Below are 23,675 nucleotides of genomic sequence, written 5' to 3'. Positions count from 1 at the left end.
ATCTTGCAGAACAAAACTTGTAAGAATCACAAAACGTGTTTTTGCCAGAAATCTTATTTTCTGCAATATTCCATAATCCAATGGAAAAATCATATTGCTTTTTGTTGAGGGAGTTCATGCAATGTTACATACCAGTTTGGCCTAGAAGTATATTACATCACTGCACTACTATTTCTAAGACCTTTGTAACAACAATACCCATTAATATTTCCCATTGACCTCATTTGGTGAAATCTAATAAAGATGGGAAAAGCCAAATCTTCCAAAACTGCAGCTGAGATTTACCAGCCAGGACATCAGACGTGCCTCGAACCAAATGCTGCGGTCAGCCACCTGAACACAGGCCCTGCACCAGGACCACGGAGAGAACACTTACTGTTCGCCCTGCTCCATACTGTTCAGGGCTTGTCTCTGATCACAGTGTCGCATCCTCCTCCGTGCCACACTAGAATGGGGACAGGGAAGGCGCAGATGGCAGCAGATGGAGAGTCAGAAGTGCCCCTCTAGATATAAGGACTTGGCAGCGGGAAACTTTTTGTTGGGGATCTGGGCATCGAAGCAGCTTAACCTTTGAACTGCTCCGAGTGTGTATCTGTGTCTGCTCGTCTCTTCCTGTCAATATCCGTCTGTTACAAGGCCACATGCATTAAGATAAAATGAGACTGAATGTATTGCAATGCCTGCTGGTTCTGAGTTCACGTACTGTACGTGCGTGTTTAATGTTAACTAGCGCTGTTCTGAATACTTCAGCTCATTCATATTGTTGACATTCAGATACTTAATCACCGATCACTTGTTCCTCTTTTTTCATATATTCGATTTATTGTGTTTAAAGCCGCTATTTATGCAGTCTTAGATCAAGCTAATGCTATTAGCATTGTACCATTTGATGGAATAGATTCCAGTAATGGATCATTTCTTCTGACTTGCTTGTTCCAAACATTTTCAAAGTCAAAAAGCTAAATGTACAATAATTTATTTCTTTAATTATTTTTAATGTTGAAAAAAATGACATTTATTATTGCGGTTAAACATGTGCACTGCCGTCTGTTGGACATGGAGGGAGGCATGTCACTGATTAGTTGTTTTTTAAAGAGAAATGGTAATAAAGAGACCAACTAATTTAATCAAAATGAATAATTTTATAAAAACATTTTTCAAGGATTTTTATCTTAGAACAGAATAAAAGCTTAAAAAGATATTCGGTACATCTGTAATGTTAACCGTTATTTTGTGTTAAAAATGAAAATCCTACATATATCCTTTTGGAGCAAATCTGTCCCTGCCATCTGCCTCCCCCATGTGCATGAAATAATTTCCATAAGCCTCTGCAAACGTGCAGATGTGCCATAACAAACACTAACAGCAGTGCGACGCCCCTCGCCCAACACCAATGTCAACATTCCTCCACCCAACTTTGACATTCAACAGCAAATCGAGGTCCTGGTCTAAAGACTAATCGTTAAAGCATTTACAAAGGTAATGCGGGTCATTGTGTACATTGTCTATGTACTGGGCCGGCCATTGGATCGCAGTCGACTATACATTGATGTGTTCTAGTGGTTGGAAATGAGCAGGATAATTTGTTAGGTAGAGGCTCCACAACAATGCCATTATAACACTCATTGTAAAGCAGTGGGATGAGCAGTTTGATATGAAACCCGATTGATTTGGTCAAATGTGGGAAATTGTGTTTGAATAGGGTGAAATGGTTACTATGTGTACTGTCTCTTACAATCTTCCCAATGTCATTCATTCAGAACGAGAGGTGAGTGACGATTGCATTTCAACGTTCTCCGACTTCTCTCTTTCAATGTCTCTCTGTCCTCTATTCCTTGTCTTTCTTTATGAAATGAATCTTTTTTTTGCGCACAGATTACAGTGGGAGAGCAACAGTTTCTATGGAGATAGAGCAAAGTCACGCATGTAAGGCAATTATGTTGATAGTTGGAGGGGAGCCCTGGCTTTACCATGGCATTCAGAGCCAGCTGTGAGGTTGGAATTTTCCAAACAGATTTTGAAAGTAATGACAAGTGCTATGACATCCCTAAAACAAAGCACAAGAAAGGTTGTCGAGTAGAAGTAGTAGAATAGTACATCTTTTTCAAAAGCAGCAGTGTATACAATTTAGGGAGAGCTATTGGCAGAGATGGAATCAAATATGTACTGCTATGTTTTCAGTCATTTTCAATCGGAAACGATGGTTTGTTGTCCAAAAGTATCCAAAGGCCTTGTCATACTGAGAGGCTTGAACAAATGTAAATGTGAAATACTTAACATATGTACAGTATAGGGCTTTTATTGTGAAAGGTAAGAAAGGAAGGATGGGATCTGGAATAACGTTTGCCGTGTTCCTTTGGACTAGGGAGTCTCCATGTTGTCATTTTATAATCCTCACGAATATAAACTCAACTGTTCCCCACAAATTGATTGATTAACGCCTTTTTATATGTGTGGCACAAAATGGCCGAAAGGCAATGATCTCCCTTTTTTGCGGGGACATATTTGCTTTCCGTGTTAAATGACTCTCAGACCATGTTTCAGGCACATCACCAAAAAGCAAGACTTCGAGTCAAGGGAACAGGTCGTTCTATATCCCGGGTTTCGTACTCCTTCCTTCAGTTCTCTATTGTTTACGAGATGAGAAATAAACCGTTCTTCTTCATCAACTTTTAGTGTTGCTTCCCAGAAATTTGAATAGTGCTTTATCTAAATACATGTCATCATCATCATCATCATCATCATCATCATCATCATCATCATCATCATCATCATCATCATCATCATCATCATCATCATCATCATCATCATCATCATCATCCTCTGTAGAGTCCTTCAACTGGCCCCAGCCTGCTCACAAACATCTATAGCTGTCTGACAGTCTGCCTGCATTTATGTTGCTCCATTTCCATTTATATGGCTCTATAGCACCTTTACAGATTGCGACAATGGTCCCTGCAGCCCATGATTAACATGGTAAAGTCAGGGTCTGATAGCCTGTGCTGATAGCCCGTCGCATGGCCACGTGTGTCAAAGCCCCCCTCTAGCTCTGCACTCCCCCTTTCACTTAACTCAAATCAATGGGCCCTCCTCCAGCCTGGCCATTTATCTAAGCGAGCCGACAGTGACACCGCCACAGAGGACCTGGCCCCACGGCCTCGTTTCAGCCATCCGGCATAAACCAGATTTACTGGACTAGCTGCAGTGGCTTTATATATGGATGGAGAAATGAGTTAAAAAAAAAAGGGATGGAGAGAGGGAGGGCAAAGAAACCGCATCCTCTTCATTCCCCCCTCAGTCCTTCTACTTCCCTATCTTTAGCCAATTCAATCCCATTTCAATCTCCTGGTGAAGTTACGGAGAATGCCTCGTCCTATTACATCACTTATGCTGTTCATCAGAGCGACAGGGTGTGAATTACCCTGTCCATGACACCGACATCATGGGAGCTAGCAGACCCTGGGGCTACATGCGATAGCTGCTACTACATCTGGATCCCCGGGATGAGACGGGGAGCTCTCGGCAGGCCTGACTGAGCGAGCCTTCTCTCCATGTAGTCCAGCGTTATTTAACTCCATACAAACGGGACTACAAGTTATTTCCACTGCCTGCCAAACATAAGATAGCTGCCAGTTCGTCCCAACTCCCTTTTCTAAAGTACTTTTCCTTCAACGTTAGACTTGTATCTAAACTCTCAAAAAACTATAGTGGTGGATGTATTGTCCAAAGTGATTCAGTGATTACATTTTTCCACTAGAATTCGGCCATTTGAATAAGATACGAACTGTGGCAAACACGTGACTTAGACATTTGGTTCAGCAGGATCATCTCCACATATTTACACCACTTTGAAGCGTAAATGCAATTGCCAGATTAAAAACCCAACAACGAAACCAAACAAAAAGCTTAAAAATGAACTAAATCAGTTTCATGGGTGCGTATCAACATCGCTAAGCCAAAAGCGGACTTGTTTTCGCCGTGATTACTTTGATTAGTCTCATTTATTCACTTGTTAGCAACTGCCATATGTGTATGACACATAGAAGCTTTGGACATGTTGTTAAACACAGACCGTATTGCAGAACCACAATCATGTCCAAAAAAACGTTGACTTGCTGACGAGTTACTGGGAAGTTGGAAAAGCCATCTTATTTCCAGGTTTTTGGACTCATTCCCGCACCACTTATTTATTACATTTTAGAATATTTGTACCAATGCAGTAAAGTCTCACTTACTTTTGACCCTCCTGGACTCCCTTCGCACGCTGGTTTTGACACCCGGCTGGAGCTCGGCCTCCGCTGACATCCTCCACTGAGTCCCGCGTCCCCCTCACAGCAGATCCACCATGGGTTAGCAGCACACGAATCCTCACAAACTCCCAGAGTCCGATTCCCCCCCACTCCAGTCTTGTTCGTTTTACAGTCGCCCTTTGGTGGGGAAAATCTCATTCAGATCCATGATGAGATGTCTGGAAGTCCTCGATGAATGAAGATCCGTCATTGATAAGTGCGCTCCGTCACTGCTGGCCCATCGTGTTGGAGTAACGCTGAACCGCGCATGAAAAGGATGATTGAATTATGTGTGATCCTCTCGAGAGCAGCCTCAGATCAAATTTGACATCTTCTGGAGTGTACCTGAGTTCTCTCTTTGAATGTCAAGTATCACATGGTCCACTGTTGCTCTTTTCTGAGGGTCCACCTATTACTCAGGAGTAATTCCCTCCGGGGGAAGACGGCACCATTGATTGAATCAAATATTGTTCTTCAGAGTAGGTCAGGAGTGGATAATATTCTTTGGGAGAGTGCTTCAGATGCAGTCCGACAGCCCATCACAGTCACTTGCTCCGAGCACTATAAGGCGAGGAGAAAGGGTTGACAGTTAATGTTAAGCTGGAGGCGGTTAAGCATTCAAATGAACAACACATGCCCCCTTGATCACTCATTCATTTAAAAGACAAAAATGGCTGGCAGCAATTTAACAAATCAACAAAGATGTTATAATTCATTCATCAATCCTTAATGAGAGTACAACAAAAGCCCGCTCTTGACAGAGACCTGTGGCGGAATATTTGACGCTCTTGTTTTAGTAAATATAGAACATTATTTAAAGCATGACCCGGTGCTTCTGTGCATGCAAAGTAGACTTTCAGAAGATGGATTGTTAATGCTCAAAGCACAAGGAAACAGCTCGAGGTGAGGGGAAGGAACAGAGAGCGATGGATGACGGGCTGTTGGTGGAAATCCTGGCACTGTTGCCCATAAACTGGAACCCCCCACATTGCGCTTTAATGCCCTTGAATCATCCACTGCTAACATTGGGGTCCGTGCCAAACTGGCACAACGGCTGGCACCGCTTCTGTTGGCATGGTGATGGGCCATTGTTGGGGGGAGAGGCCTTCAGCCGTCTCCGGCCTGTACAGAGCTGCTGCACATCGAGACCGGGCAAACATGATCCTGTCTGACATTGTTTGTCATTGTGAGTCTTGTTTCAATATTTGCCTGTTACTGAAACTGTTTCTGGTGTTAAGCAAACACTCATAGACATGACTTATTAAAGGTCAACGTTAAGAATATATATCCTTTTACTTTAGATGTTTATTTTGGCCAGGTTGAGACAATGGTTCAGAATCAGTATCCCTGTTACATATTATTCTCCACCGACCTCAATGTGAGACATTTTCATCGGAACTGGTTTTTTAGATCAAACTATCCCTAGGAAAGCTATTCCTAGGCACTATCACATGGAATATAGTTGACTATTCAGAGTAACTGGGATTTGTAATGTCATTTTACAATGTTTTAAGCACCCAACATGGACATCCATTCACATCCATTGTATTGTGCTCGTGGCAGAATACTCGGATATCTCAACATGTGGAAACTGAAAACGATCTGCATGGCTAGCAACCAGAAGTATAACTTAAGCAAACCAGAGGGGAAACATGCATTTTGTTAAGATTGCACCATTAATCCAATCTAGATTTGAATACTATACTTTCACAGCCTATTGAAACAGTTCGACCTTATGTGGAAACGTTTTTCTCAAAATGTGTCAATTTATGTTTCTTTTGCCTCGCACTCATTCTGAAAGTTTGATTTAATATCAAAATGTAAAATACATTTTATTTTACCCCTATTATATTTGACTTAGGCATTTGACTTATGCCTGGTTGTACTCTTCCATATACCCACTGAATCATCTACAAAGTACTGAGGTCACACATAGGGCTGTATGGCGAGAAGATACTTCTAGAAACAAGTGGGATTATGTTGTCTTTTTCAATTTGGGTAAAGAGATTCTTGCAGCGTATATGGATAGCTTTTTGCATTCCTGTACGTATGCGTAAGAAAAACTGATCTTGGAAATAGTCTGTCTACATCCTCATTCTCCTCCAGCAGTCAAGTCCATCTACCCTTCTATTATTCCAACATGAGCTATGATGTAAAGACACATTTCATTTTCTTCAACAACAGCTCATATTGGTTGTTCATCACCACCAGTTCTCCTTGTGCACGGCTGTCTCGACCATGTGTCACCTCTCCTGTGTACGTATGAGGCAGATCATTTCACCCAGGTCCGGGCAAGAGGGTTCAATCTTCCCGTAAGTACGTCTCTGACGGAGCCTCGACGTGCCACAGACGGAAGAGGTGTTTTCCATGTCACAATGAACCTTATCAGAATGTAATTTTCATTACCAATGAGAGAGATATGCCTCATTGTGTTCGACGGAGGAGCGATTTAATGTGATGTACGGCGGCTTGTCAAAACCAATGCTATCTAGGTCACCCAGACTCCCCAATCTGCTCTGTGTTTCAACAGCTCCCAGTGTCTCTGATGATTTGGGTCATAGTTAACGAGCATCACTCATTTCTCCAGCTACTCTTACGGTTGGAGGATGTCAAAAGCCACCCTTTATTTATTAATTTGTTCATTTTAGTGCTACCTCTCTCAAGTGCAAACGGAAACTTCCTTGAGGGAAGTCAATTTCATTTCTGCTTGTTCATTTCCTTCCATCAACCCGCCGCTGTCTTCGTCTGCCGGCAGTTCACAAATCATCTCTTTAGACGTGTTTTCCTGCTTGAGTCAGATTCGTTGCCGAGTCGCCGGATTATTGAACAAAAACAGGACTGCTTTGAGAAAACCTGACGTATGGAAACACTCTCTTCCTCAACATTGAAGATATCAATCATGCAAGCCATTGATTGTTCAGGAGTGTATACCTTCCCAAGGCGAACCAGACCCTGGGCATCATACATCTTGTCGTGCAGCTTCAGTGCGATGGCATGCGATGTGTTCATGAAGAGAAACCATGCTATCTTCAGTTTGTCAGAAAGACTCCTACAACCCTTGGTGCAGGTAATTAAATAAACACTCAACCAGTCACATCGTTAATCGGCTTCATGATCAAAAATCACGAGTGTTTTTTTCCCGTTCAGTTCTTGACGTGCTAATTGGGTCGCAATAAAAACCATCATTTAGATTTATGCTGCAGACACAAAGGGTTGTAATTTGCAACAATTATACTGATTTTAATCTTCCCAGTTTCTCTACGGATGGAAACGATTCCTAAAGTATGACCCGATTTCAATCATGTTTACTGTCTCAGAACTATAATGGGCAATCACGCGTTGATTTTTAAATCAGATCCTACAGTAGGCCTACTTGAGGTGCTTTTCTAAGCCACAGCATTCTTGCGAGTCACGTTTCCTCCCGAGACCAGTGTTTAATAGACTGCGCAATCAACCTCATATTGTGAGACAGGCCCGCGCGCATCCTGCCACCGATGAGCAACAAAGGTTGAACAGCCATCTATCACTGGATATGGCCAATTACACCTCCGTTCACTGTGGTCCCGACGGAAGGTGCCGTCTGTGCTTTCTGGTTTGGGTGACTGCTGAGGAGCGGGGACGGCCCCCTCCCTCCCCCTGCACCGTCTACATCTCTTCCTGGCCACGGCTGGCATGGCCCTGGGCTGGTGGAACGTTTGCTCCACAGACCGGCTTTGGCACCTCGCGCTGGTCATCTTTGTTACAACACGCCCCCCAGCTTATGGAGTGGGACACAACTGTCACAACCTGGCCTAGCAGAGCTGCTCTGAATATTCCTGCTGTGTTACCTTGTGTCACCAAGCCGACCAACTATTATTATATAGCCTCCATACCTAAAGACTGTCATCATTTCTTTGGTGAAATATCTTATTTTTCCACGGCTTCAGCTCCTATCGCACTCTCACAATCAACGATAAGGTCGTCTCATGCGACCTTACAAGTGTCGGATAGCCTATGATTAGATTAAAAGATAAGGTTAAATTGCTTCTTTTTTTTTTAATAATTAGACTCCAGACTAGCGAACGGTTGACTGGCACAGGTCTTTGGGGCAACGCTGGAATGTATTAACCCCTATGACCACATGTCATAGGGGTTAATCGTCTTACGCACAGAGATAGCAGGTTCAATTATTAAATATATGAAAATGTACAGCAACAACACAAACGTGTGCTCTATTTCCGTACTTCTGTGCCTGCTCTAATATTTCTATTCACAAAGTATGGAAAAATGCAGTGCACTTTTCGAACCCGGATGGTGTACTCTTATTGGTCAAAAAGTAGAGTTTGGAACACCGGACACTGACGTGTCTAATGGCGTAGGGAGGGACAGCAGTTGTGCTTTTTATGGGAAGAAAAATACTTAACACAATCGTAAAGTGAAAAAAAAAGCTAGCAGATAGTTTGATAGGCAACAATAGCTTCCACATCGCAGGAACGTTCACAATTAACAACTGTAGAAGTAGAAGCAACTGAACTACAGCCTTGTTTGACTTGTTGACCATACCAACATGCTAATGCTAGGTAGGTATGTTGGTTTAAACTGTCAGACATTGACCTAATGATTCCCTTGGCTGTGAATTTGGTAAATGAATGATTCCAAAATATCATGTAGTATTGCCCAAATATCAGTGCAATCCATCCAACTGTGGTGAAGATATGTTTGCCAGTGGTGGAGCAACAGACACCGTCATCTAAAGAGCCCCTCTGCTCGCATGACTAAAAGAACAAAGGATGTGGGGAGCATCAGGGTAACGAGGACAGCCTAATGAAGATCTGTGATCAAATTGAGTAAATTACCAATCTTTCTTTTAGCTATAGCAAACATGTGAATAATATGTGAGCAGAAGAAATGGGGACATCGTACTAGAAACTAAACCATTCCTTTTGATTTCTACAATGATTTATCTGAGGGGAAACTGAAACATTGGAGCCCAAGATGAAGAAGGACCTCTCCTTCCTCCTCCTCCTCCTCCTCCTCCTCCTCCTCCTCCTTTGCCTTCCTGGCCTTCCAGGGGGAACTGATAGCCTCTGAGCTCGGGCTGTTCAGCCACGGCCCATTAGTTCACCTCATTCTGACAAGATGGAGGGCCTCTGACGACGGAACAGTCAAGTGTGCGAGCGGAGAAGGAGGGGAGGGAAGGAAATACATACCAAATACAATTTTGGGTTTGGGCAAAAGAGACGCCTCATTGCTTCGGGTTCAGCGGCTACAGATGGTAAACTAAATAAGCGTTGCCACACAGTTGCTTTGCCATGCAGATCTGTATCAGTACAGGCCTTGGAGCTGTGCACTCACTTAGGCGTGGCTCCAACATGGCCGGGCAGTGAGACGCTGCCCTCTGAAGGGCTCCCGCATCGTCCTATCTACCAGCCCAGCTGCAGGAGAACTGGGCCCACTCTAGACGGAAGAAGAGTGCAGAACGTGTGAGACATGACATAAGTGAACAACACGCTTGCACAGCTGAGGTCTCAAGATGCAAATATTAATGAGGTTTATTTTGAAAGTTTGCATTTCTTAGGCTGCTTCTGTCTCGATAACAGACATATTCAGGCTAATGGAGTATCACCAGCTCCCCATGGTGACAGTAAACAATAGCATGCAAACAAGATACATTTCCAGCTTCTATTTATCCGATACCACCCACCACATAGAGCGGGTGTGGAAACAGAGCCGGCGTGAGAATCCTGGACCTCTCGGAATCGTTAATTGGTTGATCTGTCTTTCCAAAACGCCTCCTCTGATATTACTCGATGGCTTCCCAGAGGAGTCTTTAATTCACCGTTGATTTGGTTTGTTGTTGTGCTGTGTCTCAGCGTCTGAGCAGTGTGTTAAAACAGCCTATTTACCACTTTCAATGGGAGCGCGAGAGAACTGGGCAAGCTCCAAGAGGCCTGGACAAACACCATGTTCCCTCACAGCCAATCTCTCCTCCTTCTGTCTCTCGTTGCTCTCTTTTTGATTCACTCTTATCATTTTTAGTCGACACAGCCTTTTCTTTTACTCTTTCAATTTCATTTTAACCTTCTTTTTTTCTCTCCCTCCCACCCCTGTTCCCCCCTGCCCTCCTTTTCATTGTCTCCCTCTCTTCCGACATAATGCCTATTTGTGAAAAGAGGTTGAAGCATGTGTTGTTTCGCTGCCACCCCCACCCTTGCCTTTCTTTCGTGAGTTACAAAAGAACCGTGGATACCTTGGTTTTGGTCATTATTTCATGCGGAGAGTAATTAATGAGACAATTAGGGTTGTCTCCCTCCCTGTGTGTTCCCTTTGAACTAAATAAATAGCCAAAAGGTGTCTTCTTTAATTGCACACGGGTCATGGATATAATTCAGAAAAGAAAGCAGCCTCTTTATGGAACTCCACGGTGAATAACTGTTTTGCGGTTTGTTGTTCTGACTCTATTCATGTCTTAAAAGAAGCACATGATTCGCTGCACCACGGACAGGTAATGTGAATATCAGGTTTAGTGAAGCCAAGATAAAAGTGTGATCAAAACCCGAGGAGCACGAAAACATTACCTGCAGTCTGCCAGACAGCTTTAATGAAGCTGAAGGGAAACACCGGACAGGAAGCTTTTGTTTTTCTTCCTCCTGTCCCACTGTCTCTTTGATGCCGCCGTGATGGGACATCGCTCACACCGTGTTGAGGAAGAGATTCTCTCAATGTAAATGAGGTGCAGTGTGACATATTGTGGATCTAAGAAAGTCAAACTTAAGTTTCAGATCCTAATTACTGTTGTCATGTTGCTACTATTAAGGGACTGTATGACAATTATGAGAGACAGAAAAAGGGTTTAAAAAGAATCAAACGGCTAATTTGTTGTCAATCATTTCAGCTTCCTTTGAGACGATAGAGCTGCCACCAGAGCTTAGTATTGTTGCTCACACACAGGGAACATAAGTCATGTATATTCAAATAGCAGTGCGGCTGATATGTAACGCAGATATTTAAACATTTTTAATAAAAAGAAATGGTTGTATGGTCTTTAAAACAGCATTTCCTCAGCAGATATCTGAATCTATCCATCCAACACAAATATGTTAGGTAACTAAGCCATGTTGGTGCATCGGGCTTCTGTGATGTTGGTTTAGTGAATAACAATTCTAAATAAATAATCAGCCTTGTGATCGCAAGCTTCGACCGATAACGAGAATCTTACAATTGTATGAATTGGAGTACTACCAGTGTTTGATAAACAGGAATTCTGTAATTGCACTTTACCAAAATTGCAATTTAGTACATTTTGTTAAATTAACATACAGAGTTTAAATGCTTCACAATTCTTCCCAGAATTCTACACTTTTTTTTTTAATTGTGTAAATTCATTTGTGAGTAGCTCTGTTGTCGGTCTCGACCTGAAGGAGATATGTGGCTTTTTAGCAGCTAAAAGCATCAATATGTTAACCAGCTAATCCCTACAAGGGTCTGTCATTTGGTGCAAACAACGATAGAGAGTGAACCAACCGGTAAAGTCGGATCAAAACAATGAGCTTAAGCTGGCTACACAACTCAGTAAAGCCAAGGGGAGATGCAGAATCAGCTAACATGTGTCCTTGGTTTCATCACTATAATACACATTGCCTTTTTTTCTTTATATGTTTTTTGTCAAGTGGAAGGGTCCATTAACTTGTTTATAAAGCTGTCGAGGGTCTTGGTACAAGACTCAGCCACCTTCCCAACACTAATAATTGTCATACGGTCCCAAGTGAGCAAACCTTTTTGAGTATAAGGCGGTGTTTAGACGAGAACGAAACGGCTTGTATCCGCTACATTCACACGAGGCCGTAGCGGAACCGTTGAAACGGACCCCGCAAACGATAACGGGTCCCAAGGTGGATAGATCTGCAAACAGGAACGCTCTGGGGGGCCAACACGGCTCAATATGTACGACCTATACGATCAATTCGTGATAACGATGAAGCCATAGCCCCGCCTCTGCTGCTCACTGCTGTAGCATGGTCAGTAGCTACTGCTACTGACCATGCTACAGATGTTAGTGCAACACCTACAGCTCCTCTACCACAACCATCAGCAACAAGTGGACATGGAGAATTACATGAACTACATGTCGCCAAATCGGCCGCGGGGCATAAACAGTAGGGCAACCATGGCAACCATGCTCGGGGGTCTTCTTCGCTGCTTTTGGTGTATTTTGTGGCAGAAGTACAGCGCCACTTACAGGCCCGGCATATGTACTACAGCGTCTCCAGCGCTTTCGAGCGGTCTCGTGCAGAAGTACAGCGCCACTTACAGGTCTGGCATATGTACTACAGCGTCTCCAGCGCTTTCGAGCGGTCTCGTGCAGAAGTACAGCGCCACTTACAGGCCCGGCATATGTACTACAGCGTCTCCAGCGCTTTCGAGCGGTCTCGTGCGGAAATACAACGCCACTTACAGGCCCGGCATATGTACTACAGCGTTTCCAGTGGTCTCGTGTGAGCGGACACGTTAAATGCGTGTGAATGGAAGACTTTTTTTATAACGAATTCGGTCCGCTTGCGCTCCCGCGTAAATGGGGTCTAAGACGGAAAAGGTTGAACTCAATCGGGATGTTACAAATCCCCCTTCTATCTTTACTTCTGCTTTGAAAACACACACTGCTGCGTCTGGCAGAAATTCGTCTTAGAGAAAATATAGAAGTGATTGACATGACATCCACAGGATAGTTAGCATGTGCAACATTTCTCACTGCGTTACTAGTTCTTGCAGGAGCTTTTCAAAGCCCAGAAATACTTTTTCTCCATATTTACTAAAGTATAACTCTTGTTGACATCCCAATTAGTGGTATTTTGCAGTATTGTGATTTTTATGTTTTCTTCCTTTTTCTCTCGAGAGCGCCTTTGTTTCTTAACTTGTACCAGTACGAGGGACCAGGTAGCTCGTAAAACGGTACTTTGGTAGAAGCTTACACACACGCACATAAGCGGTCTATTCCCCTGACTACAGTACCGTATGTGCGGGTGCAATTAGAGAATCTCCCAGCACACCTCAAACGTCTCTCATTAATCTCTCATGAGTGATTAGGCCGCTGCGACGTATGGAACCACGGGAGGTGTGAAACCGGGTGTGAAACTGTTGTCATCTCATATGTTATCGCACTCCGGAGACCGAGAGGATTAAACCACGCCAGGCACAGCCCATTGGCAGCTAATCATGCTGCTAATGATAAGTGAAATATTCGACTGCCTCTCATTACAATGGCCTCACAAGGTCAAGATCTTGTCGCGAACATACAGACGAGCGACGGTGCCAATGTTGACTCTCTCAGAGGCGCGTTTCATTTTGTTCATGTTGTTTTGGTGTAAACCCAGAGCGGAGGTGGGTACAAGACTGAGTGAAGCCTTCTGAATATGACACTTGATGTCTGATTAGAGCAAAACATCAGGGCAGCCCCCGACTGTGGCGCTCCGATGAGGAGGGATCTGAAGGTACTCGCCTGAAGACGTCATGCTGACCGGGTCGCTGTGCCAGATGCTTGTCGCTCAGCACAGCTCTGCATCAGAAATACAGTATGGAATCTGTTCCCTGCGGGCATCACTACATGACAGATATCCATTTAATTACAAGAAGGAACAAAAAGCAACTGGAATTACTCACCCTCAGCAGAGAGTATCAAATGTCAGCAGCCGTAATGAGAGAAAGATTCATTCTACGTTTTACTTAAATGTCAGATTCGATGCCACAGAGTTAAATATGGCCTTCTGTCACCGTTTCTAATAATAACACCGATAAATGAAGAATAATAAAGCAAACCAAATTCACGTCCATAAAGGTCAATCTAAGGGTCAGCTCTAAGGGAAAGTTCTGACTCAATGGATTAGAATAGAATATATCTTTATTGCCATCATACAAAGTACAACAAAATGTCCTTGGCAACTCTCACTGCAGTAAACAAAATAGAAACAATCGGTCAAAGCAGCGACTGAAATGAGGCGGTGAAACAGGGTTCATTGTGTGGGAATAATTAACTTTCAAAACAGGCTTTACAAAAGGTTTCACAAATACAAAACCCCTGTTAAGGGCGACTGTGGCTGCGAGGGAGTGCGGTCGTCTTTCAACCAGAAGGTTGTGGGTTCGATCCCAGCCCATGCAGTCAACATGTCGATGTATCCTTGAGCAAGATACTTAACCCTGAGTTGCTCCCGATGGCCAACGGTGTGTGAATGTGTATGCATGTTAGTGCATGTCCTAACATACCCTGCTCAGTATGAATGGGTGAACGACATGTAGTATGTAAAGCGCTTTGAGGGGTCTTAAAGACTGGATAAAGCGCTATATAAGTACAGTCCATTTACCATTTACCAATAAACACATCCAACAGATGTAATAGAAAAAAAGGTTTAAAGTAGCGATGTTAAGGAAATCCTTGAGGAAGACAGCTCCAAGACTGTTTTAGCTTGCGATCCAGGGTCTGTTAGTAGAGTTGTTCTCTGAGATCTGAGAAAGGGGCCTATAAGTTCACAAATGAGGATGTAAGACGGGGCTAGAACATGAAGTACTTCAACTAAAGATGCAAACCTTAAAATCAATCCTGACGTTAACTGGAAGCAAATACAGGGAGACTAAAACAGGTTTTATGATTTCTTTCAGTCAACAGTGTTGCTGCAGAATTGTGTCAAACTTGAAGGCATGAGCAAGCTTTGTTTTTAAGGCAGGTGAAATACAATAATCGATTCTTCAGAAAATAAACTCAGAAGAAGAAACAGAAGAAGAGAACGGGAAAAGAGAACATTTGAAGTGAATGGAAACAGGACTACACTTTTTTGGTTGACATAATGATCTGAAGTGAAATTGGAATCAAAGATAACTACTAGATTTCTAGCATCAAGCTAAACATTAGTGAATACAGCAAACTGAAATAATGGGGCTATCTGAAGGCGATCTGTTATGTTATCATCCTTAGGCTCTGTTATGCAGATAGTATATTATTTTGTGAATATTCCTCGAGCTTAAGAGCAATGGGGGGCTCGAACCGGGACTCTTTTCGCCTCAGGGCCCCCAGCAGGTCATCTGGTGGAAGATCAGGGATACATTTTTCTTCTATTAAACACATTTTCTAGACAATTTGTATTTAACAGTTGTAGTTGCTAATTGCTAATTAACACAAATAGTCAGTGATAAGTGGGTGACCTTCCCTTGTTTAAAGACATTTAATTTATGTACTACAATTGTTTTGTGCATTACATAATGAGGGCTGCCCTGGATTTAGTTCAGTGGTTATTTTTGAAAGAAATGTTTGGTTTTGTATGCCACACAGATTATTTTATACAACTAAAGTACCTTGGTTAAGGTTAGCAAAACGGTGCAAACCAGTTTCATTTTTGATGATATTTTCCTTACCTAAAAATTATAGCCTCACAGAAATATTCCGCTATTATTAAATAGCATTTTGTTTTTAGATAAAAGTAGGCCTAATTTTTAAAGAAGGCATGCGGTTGAGGGATGGTTCTTTGGACCTGTATACACACATTCACAAAAGGTGTCTTAATTGAGTATTTGTACCAAAAGTCTGCGACAGATGGCCACTTGTTTACAGCTCTGTGCGTCAGCTACAATAATCAGAGACGCAGGACTAACTAAAAGCACTCATTTCTAGTTGTAAGGACACATCTACGTAAATGTTGCGGTTGCATGTTAACACTTATATTTAAAGAATATTCATTAGCCATGTTAAACTGCTGAGAAGGAATCCTTTATTGGAATTATGACAGTATGAAGTATATTTTGTGCATGTAAATGTAGTCAAATATTTGTTGTGATTTGGCAAATACGTCCTACATGTTGTGAATGTTGCCTTAATACGTGGAAAATGCTACTTCGGTGTCATTACGTCATTGAAAAAGCACTGCAGTAAAGAGCAGATACAATATTTAAATGGTATGTCAGTGGAAGAAAAACCCGCTAAGCTTATTTGATTACATATTTGATGGGGCACATACACAAGTACACGCACAAATGCATCAGGGCTACTGTAGTGCCTGCTGCCAGCCACACTACAATCATCAGCCACACATGGAGCTGCTGTCCCGCCTGTGGGGGATAGGGCTGTCGAGCGGGCCAACGGGAGGAACCCGAGAGCACCTCGCTGCTCAGAGGTGATGAATGCTCTGCTGCTCATGGAGCCTCCTGCAGTGCATCTGTGAGAGCAGATGAATGGGGAGGAGAGCGCTGGTAAATTGGGTCACACGAACGTAGCGTTTGTGGGTAATGCGGTGAAAGCGCTGTAGGAGTGCAGTTGGGCGGCTGCACGTGCATACAACTGGGGCAGAGCCGCTCCGACTTCTCTCCATTTCACTCTCTCGCGCTCCTGGCTTTATTGAAAAGTTACGCTTTTAATTTGCAGAAACACCCTGAATCTTTTCCTATTTCACTCTTTCCATTTCTCGATGACACTCCTCTGATAATAGTCACATATAGGGACCTATATACAAAAAGTATTTTTGCGTTGATTTTGATTTATGATTGAGGTCTTTTTCGCTGCATCTGCGGAAGGTGGACACAAATAATAATACTAGTACATGCTGTATCAGGTCGATATTTAAATTGAACTTGTTAAGAAAGGCAGGTTGTCAATAGCTGATCAGAGTCTCTGTCCAGACCATTATTACATTTTACACTTGTTTTTTGAAAATTCAACAATAATTGACTAATAAGTAAATATTTAAAAACAAAATGTCATATCTTTAATGTGTAATACTTAAACATGTTTTATCAATCTTTGTTTCAGAAGTTAATTCCTCCAACATATATTATATGTTATGCCTAAAAACAGCGATAGAAAAATGAAAGACCTGTTGACATTAAAAACAAAAGGTTTTATCAAGTGTCTCCATTCCCTTTGTTGCTCCCTGTTCCAATGCTTTTGATGACTAATCCTGTCCTTGGTGTCAGGCGGACAAATGTATCCAATCAAATGGGATTTGGGATGAGCAGCTAAGCTATCCCATTATGTTCTGTAAAAGTACACTTGACCCTATCATTTCAAATATCTACAGAATCTATCCAGCAGCATCATTGGAGGTATTAAGGGGGGTATTAAGGGGGTGTAGACGGACAGTCCTCCGAAGCACCGTAGAACTCCATATTCATATCCTGATTGATTGGATTGTTATGTATTTCAATGGGCCTTTAAAAGGTAACTGAATGGCATTAGTTTAATGCCAGCGGCTTTCATAGCAAATTAGCGGGATCTACCTTTAAAGAAAATGTGTAAATGTCAATCATTGACACAAACACATCACATGCCAGCTTCCATGTTTGGCCAGAGTGTGTATATGCCACATCATATTACATCACATGAGCTTGGCATGTTCATTGCCCCAAGACATCTCTCTGCTCTAATTCATTAGTTTAGGGTTGTGGAAGAGTCTGATTGGGCGGCAGGGGGGGCGGGGGGGGGGGGGGGGTGATGGGGGTCCTTTACCTTGGCACAGATAAGAAGACAAACTAGATTTGAGGGCGGATAGATCTTGTCGGCAGCACACACCGCCTCTTGGCAAGCAAGGCGAGGTCGATATTGAGCGGGAGGAGGATGGAGGGCGGGGGCTTTCTTACCTCCTAAGATTTACAGTATCTGGAGCTCTGCAGCCTCGTACTTCAGTGGATGGATGAGCATTTCATACGGAGCCAACTGGCGCAACATGAGTTGAGCTGAAGGTCATTGTGACTCATTCCCAGCTTTGGAAGGTGGGTGGCTCGAGACCTGCTAAATCTATACTGCCGATTGGTTTTAATAGTACAAAGACGACTGTGGAAAGGCCGTTGCGACACAAATGCATGGTGCCAAAGACAGTTGATGGTACAGTAGTAGGGAGTGGGTACAGATTGCGTAGAACCTTGAGGCATATGGCAGGGTGCCCCATGCCTCCCAGCTAATTGAGTCCTAATGAATCACTGGTTTGGCATCGACACGTCCCTCGTGATGGCTGGTGTCACTGATGCATTGAAGAAGCCCAGTCCTCTGGAAGTGAAGCGGGCAGTGACGGCTGCTCGGCTGAGCGCGGGAGGCAGGCCCACACTGCCGGCTTCACACTGAACACTTCACTCACCCACCAGATGTTACAGGTCAAGGCGCCAGCATTACGAGCTACCCGGCTCCACACAATGGAAATAATTGTCTGATGGGCTGGCAATTCACTGGCCCATTTGATTCCAGTAACACTCTCTATAGTCCTGGGGTCGCGGCCTCATTGTCAACTCAACAGGGCCAGGGACACTAGGCGGGGAAACACTTGGTAGTCAATGGGGCCTCACTGCTGTTGTGGTACAATTTACATATATACTGGTAATTGACTTAATTACATATCAATTGGAAACATAAATTAAGCTTTGACCACAATTAGCAAAGATTACTATTATTGCTCACATCACGTTTTATAATTCAAACATATGTCTACTTTGATATGGTGTTATCCTTGTAAACAGAAAAAGCCCAATTAATTGCATACAGTGGAGGCATATTTGAAATCATTGATTTAATGAATAAGTTACACAGTATAAATGGATATGAGAGTTGCGAATTACAGCCTCATTATAATGTAAATCATAGACAATATTTGTTCTATTTCCAAGTGTAGGCCTATTTCTATTATTGTTTTGACTAAAACAGGTCCAGACCAAACATATTGGAAAGAAATGTCTCATTTAAACATTTTCCAATGTTAGGTTTTATATGTTGCACATCCGCTTAGTCACGTCAGTGAGAGAGTGAGTAATAAGTGGGGATGGTTCCCATTCTATCGCCCTGGGTGAGGTCTGTCCAAACTCAATACTTTATTATTGACAGAATGATTCTCTTGGAAAATGCTTGAGAAAAAAGATAATACATTTTTGGACATACACTTATTTGCTTTCTTTAGATCTTTATGTTAGAATTGACAATGCTTTCACGACATTACACAAAAAATGGAGCTAAACCAAATGGACATTTTATCTTAGAATAAAGACCGGAAACAATAGTAAACATCTCGCCTGGCCTTTGTCCAAAGGAAACTAAATCTGCCTACGAGCACCTCTAAAGCTCATTAACTCCCATTTTATATGCATTGTATGCAATCTGTCCTAAAGTGCACCAAACAACGTTTACGTCAATAAGATGCCAGACTGCTTATTGGCCAGGATCAGTGGCGAGGCAAGGAATGATCCAGCACATAACCTCTTTAAAGCAAACTGTTCTTTGACTTTGATTCGCTTTCTCGACAAGACTGAGATATGAAAATCCTTATAAAAATAAAAGTATTCCCCAAAATGTCAAACTACTCTGAGCTTGTTTTACAGCTTGTACGTTAAGACACTTTGCTTCTGACACATGGTTGCCGCCACCCTCCCGTTGCACTCTCAACTTCAGATGCACCTGTCATGTTGATTTCACTCCCAGTGGAGCATGAGCATCATTCAGCATCCCGCGTGCTCCGCTATCTGAGCAATCCTCTCCTTTTGTTCAACGGAGTCAACCCGGACCACCTCTGACCTGCCGCTGCCAGGGGCCACATCTCCATTAATGAGTAGACTGGACGTGATAAGGCCACCAGCAAAATGAGAACTCAGACACAATCTTGTGAGCTCATTAAAAGCTACTTTTATGAAAGATTTAGACCACTCCGGCAATCGTGCGTCTAATGCTGAAATGCTACATTGAGGTTGGCGTAACCCCCCTGTTCGTGATGCATTATCTCAGTGCACTTGGGAAATCTTAAGGGAGTTCAAGTTGAGGTAATGTCAATGCAGTATGAAAGGAAAAAACTAATGTGAAACACGGATGCCTTTCAGCAATACAAAAGGCAAGAGGTGACACTAAGGCGAATGGGCGAGACAGCCCTAAGGACCGCAAGAGTTCAAGACAACAGCAAACCAAAATAACCCAACCACTTTCACCATTTTACAATAATTGCGAAAGGGGAAAAGGCATTACGGTCTTAATCTGATAGGATATAGCTCACATATCCACCCGCAGCTTCTGCTGTCAGGAGCTAAATTAAGTGTCTTGAATCCACTGAGACCCAACAAAGAAGCCCATACTGGAGAGGTTAATGCTCTCTAGTGTTTTGTTCAGCTCCATCTTAAGCCCCCCAACTCACACTGGGCTGCAAAGAACTGTCTTGGGATGACAACTGGAAATCGCAATGTATGCTTGCGTGCGTGTGTATGCACGTTCACCACATGTGTCCTACAATCGAGCCAGTGAGTGCAGCTTAGGATCTGTTGCAGAACATGCTCTATAAGGAGATTACTATAGGCAGTTTGGAGCATTGGAGTCACCAATGAACTTTGGCGCCAATGTCAAAAAGCTAACGCCGACCTTTGCATACATCCCGACGAGCAGCGACATAAACACAACATGTGGTCATTTGAGCCTCGGGGCAAGATGTGGTTAATTTCATCAGCATCTCGTTTTATAGCTGCTAGCTGTGTTGTTAGTGATTTCCACAGCAATAGCCGAGGCCATTTTCCATTGAGGCCTGGTGTTACATGAGCACTCAGGGCACCCTGATAGACATATGGCCAAGCACTGAATTGTGCATTTGAACTGGTCATGTTGGCTTATAAACCCATGGGGGATTTGAATAGGTTTTAAAAAATAATAATCATGAAAGGAAGGAAGGGGTTAATCACCCTATAACCACACAGAACCATAGCGTTTTCATGTTATTGCATGCTAGTCCCTGTTTGTGGATATCTAACAGCCGCCAACCTGCACTGCAGTCATAAGGAGATCCACTGATAATGCTGTAGCGACCCGCATTGTTTTCACTGGTAAAGTATGGCCCAACCTCTGGTTCGCCCTAAGGTTTACACCATTAGTTCTGATAGCACTGGTGCTGTTGTTTGCAATGTTTTCACTGTTAGCACCGTTAGCTGCTAGCCAAGGTATTGCCTGTTGCCATGTTTAGAGTTGTGTGGGCAATCCTTTAATCATATCCCCTGCATTTCAAATTGAAAAACTTTAAAATTACCTAAAGAAGTTTTTTTTGCAAATAATCCATTTTGCTTTATATATTATTTTTTTTCAAAGAGGTAATTATGAGTAATTAACAGCACTACTGTACATACTTTAATAATGTCAATATATGGTTACTTAAAATCTAAATAAAATACTTACAAAAGTTAAATAAAAGTGAATTAAATAATCAAATCAATGGCCAATGAAATCTATCCATTTCTCATCGGGAAAATCCAAATGTGGGCGCAACAACTGCATGCCCTAACGCAGTTCAGACCCTCTACCATGATCAGACGACTCCACAATTAGCAGGATTATTTTGTATCACCGCAGTGACCCATGATCGGTAATAAAGAGCCAAAGCCCACTCCAGGCCCTGTGCGCTGTCTGAGGCAGCCCGGCTCTGCTCTGCCGGTCAGCCCGGTGCCGCCGCGCGCTCCCATCCACAGGTCCCCCCGATGCAGCCTACCGAACATTTTCTAACCGTTTCTGAGCACCGATCAATACATTTATCAACAAATGCGACATCATCCACTCAGCATCAGAGCCGGTTAACAAGCAGTCGATTGAAGATGACTTACTGCTGTTGCAGCAGGACATCTCTTCATTTGAATATTTGTGGAGGGAGGGAGGGAGAGGGGGGGGGGGGGCAGACGTGGCTGGAGAAGCTCAAAGCTTTTCCTGATACTTATCTTCACAAAAAGCAACATAACCGAGGGAAGTCATGCATCGAAATCATATTCAGAACCATATTTCCAATTATTGCGCAATTTCAATATGGGACAGCAGCTTATTTGACAGGCGACCGGCGTTTACGCTTTAAATGACTCCACGTTCACATCCACCAAGCAACCATCGATGGTCATCCTCACGAGCACAATTTCTGATCTCGTTCGGTTAATTTTCATCACATATGAGACTGTTTCTCAGTCATCCATAGCGGACTGCTCCGCAACCCATTTTCATTCCGCGGCCAACGCATCCTATCCATAAATCTTGACATGTCGCGGAGCTGCCTCGCATCCTTAAGCAGCTCTGACACTTTCACCGCTTTTTAAAACACTCCTTTAATAGCAGAACTGCACTCACCTTTTCTTAGCGGATGCTTCTCTGGAGTGTCCCATTTATGCGTTTTAATCCACATCTGTGTCCCCTTCATTTGAGCGCTCTATTTTTCCCCCAATGAGAGAGAGAGAGAGATGGAGAGAGAGGCAGAGAGCGTGCTTAAGAAAATCCATTTGTTAATTCCATTTTCCAAGGTGAAATCACATTGCCTCGCTTTTTACATGTTCACAATTCTTCCACAATGCTAAGATCCGGTAAAAAGCTCTATTTTCCTGCCCCTTCTCTCCGGCTCTGAAGTTGCCTGGTTACCTCCGTTTCTCATTCAAGGAGGCTGAGGGCTGCATACAGCGACCAATCATAGCAGCAGCCGGAGAGATTAACTATTTCTTGGCTCCACTATTCTAGACTCCGGCAAAAATGAGGAGAGTGGGCGGGGTAACTGGGCCCCCGGTGACAGATTTTTTTTTTTAAATGCACAGAGAATAATGTAGAAAGAGGGGATCCGTTAGAGGGAGAATGTGTGCAGGGAGGGGGGGAGGGAGGGGATTAAACATTTTTCGAAAAAATAAAGGATTGGGTGGAGGGAGGAGGGACCAGTTGCCACTTCTCACTACAACAAAGATGTAAGAGAGTGATATTCCAGCCTCGCAGGATGTTATGCAAAATGACCCTTTTACTTCCCCTTCAATGGGCAATAGGTCTTAAAGGAGCAGGGATCAGTCTCTTATCTGAAATCCCCCAAATAGAATCCATCAGGGTAATTGATCGTCCCCCTATAACCAGCCATCCGTCAAGCCAGCGCTCTCCCTCCCTCCCTCCCCCCACCCCGTCCCACCCCAGCCTCCTCATCATAGGCCGTATCGATTCCAATTTCCCCCCCTCCAGCTGGGGTGAAAAGGTGTAGGGGAGTGAGCCGGCATCAATCTGTGGTACAAGGCACGTGGGGGCATGATGACCCCCCACCTCGAAAGGGCTACTACATCCAGGTCATGCTCCCACACCTCACACACACACACACACACACACACACACACACACACACACACACACACACACACACACACACACACACACACACACACACACACACACACACACACACACACACACACACACACACACACACACACACACACACACACACACACACACACACACACACACACACCTACTGTATGAAGGCCCTGACCTTTGTGAATGGCCCCACACCAGTGGCTTCAGACTGGCCGGGGTGCAGCGTAGAAGTGCTGGTGCATTATGGGGAAACAGTCGGGGGTCCTGAAAGCGAAACAACAAGCTTCTCAAACAGACAACAACCAGTAGGAGAGGTGGGGGTGGCAGGG

At 43.4% G+C, this 23,675-nt stretch overlaps 1 protein-coding gene across 3 annotated transcripts in view; it reads right to left on the bottom strand.

Moving 5' to 3' along the window:
• LOC117462184 (disabled homolog 1-like) overlaps positions 1-22,679 on the bottom strand; it is a 49,937-nt gene extending 27,258 nt beyond the window's left edge. For all 3 annotated transcript variants that reach the window (XM_034104277.1, XM_034104278.1, XM_034104279.1), the window contains exons 1-2: positions 22,357-22,679; positions 4,236-4,850 (exon numbers count right to left, since the gene is read on the bottom strand). In XM_034104277.1, the coding sequence (XP_033960168.1) occupies positions 4,236-4,305 (70 nt within the window). In that variant the 5' untranslated portion in view covers positions 4,306-4,850; positions 22,357-22,679. The remainder of the gene's footprint in view (positions 1-4,235; positions 4,851-22,356) is intronic.
• Between the last annotated feature and the right edge of the window lie 996 nt (positions 22,680-23,675).

Source organism: Pseudochaenichthys georgianus, chromosome 17, assembly GCF_902827115.2.
Source record: "Pseudochaenichthys georgianus chromosome 17, fPseGeo1.2, whole genome shotgun sequence".
Lineage (NCBI taxonomy): Eukaryota > Metazoa > Chordata > Actinopteri > Perciformes > Channichthyidae > Pseudochaenichthys > Pseudochaenichthys georgianus.
Note: the sequence above shows the minus strand (reverse complement) of the source record. Positions and strands in the feature narration are given on the sequence as shown.